Source organism: Myotis davidii, unplaced genomic scaffold (genome assembly GCF_000327345.1).
Source record: "Myotis davidii unplaced genomic scaffold, ASM32734v1 scaffold1115, whole genome shotgun sequence".
Lineage (NCBI taxonomy): Eukaryota > Metazoa > Chordata > Mammalia > Chiroptera > Vespertilionidae > Myotis > Myotis davidii.
The window spans coordinates 1416737-1425593 of NW_006287910.1; the positions used below are offsets into that span (position 1 = coordinate 1416737).

At 42.2% G+C, this 8857-nt stretch overlaps 1 protein-coding gene across 2 annotated transcripts in view; it reads right to left on the reverse strand.

Annotated features, from left to right (window-relative positions):
* FOPNL (FGFR1OP N-terminal like) overlaps positions 1-7383 on the reverse strand; it is a 16476-nt gene extending 9093 nt beyond the window's left edge. For both annotated transcript variants that reach the window (XM_006759690.2, XM_015561309.1), the window contains exons 1-3: positions 7309-7383; positions 3321-3518; positions 1316-1400 (exon numbers count right to left, since the gene is read on the reverse strand). In XM_006759690.2, coding sequence (XP_006759753.1) covers positions 1316-1400; positions 3321-3518; positions 7309-7336 — 311 coding nt within the window. In that variant the 5' untranslated portion in view covers positions 7337-7383. The remainder of the gene's footprint in view (positions 1-1315; positions 1401-3320; positions 3519-7308) is intronic.
* Between the last annotated feature and the right edge of the window lie 1474 nt (positions 7384-8857).

The following is an 8857-nucleotide window of genomic DNA, read 5'->3' on the forward strand; positions in this document are numbered from 1 at the left end:
TGTGAGTGGCTTGTTTGTTTGTAATACTTTAAGCAATAAAACAAAAAATTTTTAAAAAAATTATGACATTCCCTTCCCCTCAAAAGGTGGTGCCTAACTGCCCTCCCCTTGAGTGTGGGCTAAACTCACTTGTAATGAATCAAGCTCATTTAGGTAACAGCACTCTGCAACTTTAGAGACTAGGTTATTACAGCATTGTGGCTTCATTGTGTGAGTCATCAGCATGGAGATATCATTAAAGACTCAAGAATACTTAGAAAAGTGGGCAATGGGACAAGAAGAAAAGGATAAAACTTGGGGAGTGCCCACAATTTAAAGGAACCCCAAAGGAACCCAATAAAGACACTGTGGAGAGGGGTAGGGAGGCAGGAAAATCAAGGCAGTAAAGGATCACAAAAGACAAAACATTTTTTATGACAAAAAATGTTTTAAGGAAGAGTGAAATCAATATTACAAAATGCTGCAGAAACTCAAGGAGAGACTTGGTACAAACTACAGAATAAAAGTGGCATATGACCCCAGAACCATTTCATACAAAGATCTGTGGGAAAGTTCATTTTAATTGGTATGTCATTTAAAATATTTTTATGGTAAAACAATTACACCATGAAGTAGGATGAAAAAATTCAACAAATTTTTGGGAAGAGAAAACGTAAGACTTCAGAACAATTCCTTGCTAGGAAAAGACTGCTTTGAGCTATGTTCCCAGGTGCCTATATGCATTTTTTTCCCCATTCAGGGATCCTCCAGAAAATGTTTAATTAACACTGAAGTAGGAAAAGAACTAAGAAACTACTAGAAAGTGGTTGGTCTTCTTTTTAAGAGCGTAGTTTTTTGTAAATGGTGTGGGGAGAATTTAAGATGCAGGGAAGACCAGAGTGGATAATAAAAGCAGAGGGTTGATTTTCACTGTTAAGTGGTAAAACGGAGCTTGGGGTTGGACATTGACAGGTTTTTTTTTTTGGAGAGGGGAAATCTGAGTACATTACTAAATTGAAATGAAGAAAGCTATGGGGAGGATGAGTTATATCTGAGGAAGAAAATGACTGATAGAGCAAAAGCATCAGAAGAAAAAAAGGATGGATCAAAAAGCCAAGAGGAGTGCCCCTTAGGAAGGGGTAGGGCTATTCAGTCCTCTGAAATCAGGGGAATTTTAGCTCCATTTACTGCTGCATACCTTGGATTTGGGGCAGTGCTAGACAAACACTAGACCCAAATAAATACCTGCTGGATTAAAATGAAATAAAACCTCCCTATGAGATTGTGACTCCAAAACAACAATATCTGAAAGTTTATTTTAAAAATAAGTTCTTACATTGTATTATCCTTTGATTCTTCAAATGCATTTAGTTCTCGGATGAGAAACTGCCGGTCCAGTGGAACTACAGGTTGACCAGATTCTAGCGGGGGGGGGAATCATAAAAACACTGAGTATCAGTCTAAAAAGCAAACATAATTTTGTTAAGAAACATACTTACTAGATATACACGTTTTTCAGATTTTTGGAAAATAATGATGGCAGATGCAACGTATGCTTTTATGACTTTCAAAATATTTTGTTAAATATATAGCTTAATACAGGTGATTTCATCTAAACTCATTTTTAATCTAATTTTTGGTTAGAGAAATACTGTTTCTGCAATACTAGGCTTCAGCAGTCTGTTTTTGTGAATTCAACACACGCCAGTACCAATATCCATTTGGTGGCAATAACTCTAAAAATAAAATTAACCTGAATATTAAATGCTGGCAAGGATATAGGGCAACTGGAAACCTCATACTTTGTTGGTAGGAGAGCAAAAATGGCACAGGCACTAGCAAAATAGCTGAACAGTTTCTTATCCAGGTAAACATATACTTACAACACACAACCCAGCAATCCCACTCTTAGCTCTTTACCCAGCAGAGAGTAAAACCTATGTTCACACAAAAAGCTTTTGTGAATGTTTATGACAGCTAGATTCATAATTGCCCAATGTCCATCAACTGACACAATGGAATGCTATTCAGGGAAAGAAAAAAGTCAACATGGCTGAATCTCAAAAGTATTATGCTGGGAAAGGAAGCCAACTCCAAAGTCTATATCCGATATGGTTCTATTTATAGGACATTCTGGAAAAGGCAAATGATAGGCAGAGATAACAACAGGTCAGTGGTTGCTAGGGGTAAGGAGTAGGTAAAGAAGTTGACTACAAAGGGCACAGAAAATTTTGGGGGTGATGGAAATGTTCTACATTGTGACTGTGGTGGTAGTTACACAATTGTATGCACTTGGCAAAATCCACAGAACTTTATACTAAAAAAAGTAAAGTATATTGTATGTTGTATATATCTCAATTTTTTTAAAAAGCCAAGGCATTTAATATGAAACTTGACTATTGTCACTATATTTCACTCTAGGGAAGCTCAAATCCAAGACATGTAATTAATGGTATTTTCATAATGTTCTTCTTTTCTGAGTATTAATGGTATTATTCAAACATCTATAACAAAGGGAGGAAAGTGGAGATACTGATATTAAAGTTCCTGAAACCAATAAAAATTATCAGTTTTTATTAAGACGTGTTTAATATTAAATAAAAGATCTGTAATGGAAAGTTCTGGCATCACAAAGAATTCATTCTCTCTTCCAAAAATCTACTTTATGAGTTCTTTTCTTTGAAGAGGACATCTTTAAGTCATGAAATAGTTTTAAAGCATAGATTAAACCTTAAGGGAATTAGCTCTGGAAATGTGGGTCAGCTGGTTGGAGCATCGTCTCATACACCAAAAGGTTGTGGGTTCGATTCCCGGTCAGGTCACATACCCAGGTTTCGGGTCTGATCCCCGATTGGGGCATGTTTGAGAGACAATTGATCAATGTCCCTTCTTCCCTCTCTAAAAAAAGGCAAACAAAAACACACAAAAAACCTTAAGGCAGTGGTTCTCAACCTTCTGGCCCTTTAAATACAGTTCCTCATGTTGTGGCCCAACCATAAAATTATTTTTGTTGCTACTTCATAACTGTAATGTTGCTACTGTTATGAATCGTAATGTAAATATCTGATATGCAGGATGGTCTTAGGCGACCCCTGTGAAAGGGTCGTTCAACCACCAAATGGGTCTCGACCCACAGGTTGAGAACCACTGCCTTAAGGGCATTAAAAGTATGTACAGGGTGGGGCAAAAGTAGGTTTATATGTCCTAATCACTCAGATGATTTTATGTCCCAGTCACTCAGATGACGCTGTTTTGTAATGGAATTAGATTTTCAGGCTAAATACTTAGAAATGGTGGAAGGGAAGAAGATTTTGCCTCACATGACTAATGATACCTCTTACCTGCTATGAGAACAGACGATGTATACTTATATTTGTTGAATTCCAAATACTCCCGGATTAATTCATTAATAAGAAGGTTTTCATGAGACAATGTTGGTCGGGGTTCACTTTCATCATCTAGGGCTTTGAAAACTTCGGCTCGAATTCTTGCTTTTAAATGCCCTAAGACTCCTCTTTTTTCCAAGGTGTCCTTTAAAACTGTTCAATATAAAACATTAATGCTTCAACTATAGAATAAACTTTGTCATTCTTAGGCTTACTTTAAAGAAAATGATTTAAAAAGGTAAATGGCCTAACAACAGCTTTCAATCTCAACACTGTGATGAACCGAACAATGATCACATTAGCTATCACAAGCCATGTTTGTAATAAAAAATAAAGTCCCCAAGTTGCAATGATGTACTATTTTAATATATTTAAACAAATTCAAGTTTATTCTTCCAACATTGTCACATTCCTGGTTGAGGAAAAAAGGGGAAATAGAACTATAGTCAGCACACTGGGACCTGAACCTAACCTCCAGTGTCTCATATATTTTCTAGAATATTTATCACTGCAGACAGGTTCTGCGTGTCCCTAAAAACCTCTGGTCCAGAAAAAAAGATGATTAAAGATTATAAGTACACTCCATAAAAGGAAGGCATGTGCCCTGTCTTTTGTATAAAAACCTTTCATATCCAGAACTCTTGGGGAATGGCTCATTCTAAATGAAAAGGTGGGTTTTATGTTAGGGCTTTTGTTTGTTTGTTTGTTTTTTAAAGACAATTATGCATTAATTCCTTAAAACAAAAGGATTTTGAAATTTTAAGCCTCGTTAGAAATCTAACACAGAGTTTATCACTGCCCTCTTGAGAAATCAAGCCTATATATGCTCAATGTAACCTAACTTCTTGATGAACAAGGGTCATTATAACAAATATCAGCAGTTGTGATAATGCAATTGAGCAATAAATATTAGTATGGATAGTAAAGGCAAGGGCTGAATTGGCACCATCACTTGCAGGGGTCTACAACCTTCTTTTTGTTTTCAAATTGTCCCTAATGGCTAACTAACTAAGAACTCCAGAGCACCAACACATCTCACCCACAGTGCCTAGAAGACCAAAGTAAGAGCTCAATAAATGCTACCTAGGAGCATTATAATACAGTGCTGTATACTACTGGATGTAATCAATATAGTTTAATACTGTACTGTGCCCTGTCAAAGGCACCAAATAAGTAAACAATAATGAAAATTCATAAAGAGAGTCCAGGAACACAAGTATTTTTTAAGCTTTGATAAATAACAATAAAAACCCTCCCTGGCCCTAGCCGGTTTGGCTCAGTGGATAGAGCACTGGCCTGTGGACTGAAGGGTCCCAGGTTCGATTCTAACCAAGGACACAAGCCCTGGTTGCGGGCTCGATCCCCAGTAGGGGGCGTGCAAGAGGCAGCCTATCAATGATTCTCTCATTGATGTTTCTATCTCTCTCTCCCTCTCCCTGCCTTTCTGAAATCAATAAAGAAATATACTAAACAACAACAACAACAAAACAAAAACTTTGCCTGGTCAGCATGGCTCAGTGTGTCAGTGTTGACCTATGAACCAGGCACCGTTCGATTCCTGGGTTCGACTCCTGGCTGGTCCGGGTTTTGGGCTCAATCCCCAATGTAGGGCATGCAGGAGGCAGCCAATCAATGATTCCCTCTCATCATTGATGTTTCTATCTTTCTCTCCCTCTCCCTTCTTCTCTGAAATCAATAAAAATATATATATTTTTAAAAACCTGGTCATATAATTAAAGAGATACAATCTAGATGAGACTTTAACCTTACCCTTATTTTAAAATCATCCTCTCAAACTTTTGTGCAGGCATGTTAAGTACATACAGTTATCACCAAATCAGACTTTGTAATAGGCCCATAAAAGGAACGTACAAACTTATCGTATTCTTGGGATCGTAACCTAACCCCTGTTCTCTAATTCCATCTTTGGAAGTTTCATAGAGATATTTTTTCCACTGGCAAGGAGGATCTTGTCCCAATTACTCTGTAAGCACACAGCACAGCCTCAAACTCAGCCGAGAAATGAATGAAGCTGGAATTAAGAAACCTAGCATATCTCACCACCACTTCGGGGGCTGATCGCCTCCTTGGGCCTCAGTTGCCTCTCCAACAAGATTCTGCTTCTCAGAGACAGAACCAAGTGAGGTGGGAAAATGTGAAAATGCTTTAAAAAAAACCACAACAGCTCATAAAACATACGTGATTGGCAAACACATTTTCACTGAGTTTCTCGGACACAAAGCATATTCAGAACTGGGGCATGCAGAAAAAACCCCATAAAGGGCTCCCTACCTCTGTGCGCAACACCCCCAATTCCCCACTCACAGAGTTCTTCTAGGGTCCCGTTTCATTTTGCCCTTTCCTCTGCTATCGTGCTTAAAACAGTGCCATAACCACTTCAGAAACGGGCTCACCCTGACCGGTTTGGCTCAGTGGATAGAGCGTCAGCCTGCGGACTGAAGGGTCCCAGGTTCGATTCTGGTCAAGGGCATGTACTTTGGTTGCGGGCACATCCCCAATGGGGGCGGGGGAGTGTGCAGGAGGCAACTGATTGATGTTTCTCTCTCATTGATGTCTCTGACTCTCTCTCTTCCTCTCTGTAAAAAATCAATAAAATATATTTTTTAAAAAAGAAGAAATAAATGGGCTCATAACCTGGTGTGTAACCCTAAGCATAACGCCTCTGAAGTTGTGTGCAATTCTGTGTGAGCTGCTTCCCAGGGAGAGGGCGCACCGATTTCCGGGAAGGCTGTTCTTGCGGGAAAGGCATGCCCAGGGCCACAAATATACATGCATGCCCACCGCAACTGATTCATCTCCAAGAGATGCTGACCCTCCCGCGAAAGCTCCGAGAATCACTGACTTCAGGCCCCTGAAAACTGGAACTGGTTCCAGGAGTGGGGCAGTGCCACGCCCCATCAAGACCTGAGCTCCTGCCCTGGCTGGTTTGGTTCAGTGGATAGGGCATCAGCCTGCAGACTGAAGGGTCCCAGGTTCCATTCCAATCAAGAGCATGTACCTTGGTTGCAGGCACATCCCCAGTAGGGAGTGTGCAGGAGGCAGCTGATCGATGTTTCTCTCTCATCGATGTTTCTAACTCTTTATCCCTCTACCTTCCTCTCTGTAAAAAATCAATAAATTAAAAAAAAAAAAGAAGAAGAAGACCTGAGCTCGGGTGCAGCGTTAACGGTCCTCACGCTCCGCCTCCTTCTGGTTGGATCATCTGGGGGGAGGGGGGCGGGCGAGCTATTTCACCTCGCAGCACCCCAACTTCCTCATCTCTGAAGTGGGCACGGGGTTGTCAGTGGGATCAAGTACGTACGTAGCACAGGGGCCGAGCCTGGCGTATAAGGCTCAAGCGCCGGCAATTATAATCATGACTACTCCCGTCTGGACATCCGCGCCAGAACTAACGGTGCACAATCGTTATCAGCCTAAGGACTCTCGCCTTTGCGGAACTTTTCCCACAAAGACAGCAGAATGGCCAGGCCGGGCAACTTTCTACCCCCCGTTTCTCCCGATGGAAAACCGGGCCCTATCTCCCAGGTTGCAAGGATGCAGAAATGGCTTAGGGTCGTGCCTACCACCTAGAATGGTTGTGGAGACTTGCATACATGATCCTCGCGTGGACGGCCCACGCCAAGGCGGGTCCAGAAAGAGGCGCCAGAGGCCCCAGGCGCAGAACTGCAGACCTCCCAGGCACCTGCAGATTCTGCGACTCCTGCTCCAGCTCGAAGCCGGTTTAAAAACTAACCCGTGCAACCCGTTCCTCCAGGGTCCTAGCACAGCGGCCACCACAGCAGCCGGCTGCGCAGGCCCTGGCGCCGCAGAGAGACCGCCCGGAAAGGCTGACTCCTCTCCGCGCGCCCTCCTTTCGACCCATCCTTTTCACGGGCTGTGGACCAGCTGCATTCCACCTGGCAAGCCCCCCACTCGCACTCACCAGCCTTCAGCTCGGTGACGGTCGCCATTTTTAACGGCCGCCAGGGGCGCGTCCCGGCGCTGCGCACGCGCAGCCCCGCCCCTCCCCGCCCCGTAGCCAATAAACGCGCCGCTCTCGCCGCGCCCGGCCCCGCCCCTCTCAGTTGACGCGATTGGGTGGGCGGTGACTGTCCAGAGACCCCAACAATTAGCAAGCGCTCTCGGTGGCGGAGGAAGGAGGGTGGAGGCAGGAGGGAAGGGGGACGCGGAGGCAGGCAGGTCGGAAGCCTTACCTGTGGGTGTTGCTGGTACCTTAGTGCTTAACTTTAGCCCCGTCAGCCTTTCCTGATCTGCCCACTGCTCGTCTCTGCAGCCTCAAGTACTAATTGTTAATAGTTACCATGTATTGAGCCTGAGCTTTTAAAGCTTGAGCATGCATCAGAAGCATCTGGAAGACCTCTTATAAAACAAGTTACCCTGGAGTAAAAGAATTGCATTTCTGACAAATTCCAGGTGACTCTCGGATGCTGCTGCTCTGGGGATCACACCTTGGGAACCACTGCATTAAATGCTTACTATGAGCCTGACACTGTGCTTAATGCTTCATTGATTTTTTTCCCCTATTATTACTCCCAATTTGCAGAGGAGAAAACTTGAGCATTTGATAACTGAAGAGACTTCACCAAAATCACCAGCAAATGGTGGAGATGAGGTTCCTGGCCTCTTGCTCTTCAAAGCTTATTCCCTGCCACTGATTCGTACTAGTATTAGGCAAATGCATAAGAAGCCCAAGAGCTATTTGTAAAAATAATTGATGAATGAATAAGCTCTAGCATCCCAAGGAAATGAAGGAAAAGGAAATGGTAATAATGTACCCCAAACTGAAGTCCTATGAGTCCAGTTGTATTGCCAAGAAGGCCAGTATCTATGACCTCGATCCTAGAACAGTGCTCTTTAGACTGCTGGTCTTAACCCAATAGTGGCTTTTTGAAATCTATTTATTGTGGATCCCAATGAGCATATTTTCAATGAAATGGAATAAATAGGAAACAAGTGTTGTTTTTTTGAAACTTTTGTTTGGGATATATATGTTTATTCTGGTTCCTGGTGTATTTCCTAAAGTAGGTAGCAGTCAAAAACTTTGAAAGCCATTGTAACCTAGAGGAATCCATTTCTGTTCCAAACTAATTTTGACCTGGGACACAGATCTGTCTTGTTACCTTAGAAAGGTCCTGCCACACTTCCCTATTCTGCAAAACCCACAGTACCTGAATTCCTGGCCAGCATCTGAAGAGATGGACAAGGTTTAACTACATTCTATAGGTAGAATGTTTGAGCTCTTCAGAGAAAAGCACTCCTGAATATACTGATGATGAACTCAGAGGGAGAGAGAGAGAGAGAGAGGCAAACAAAAATGGAATGGATTGATTAGTAGTAATCATACAATAATTAACAGCCATTGACACTCTGTGTGGCAGGCACTGCTCTACGCTGTACTTTAAGTCCTCAACAACAACTCTATGAAGCAGATACACAACAATCATCTAAAGTACAATTTCATTTAAAAAAAC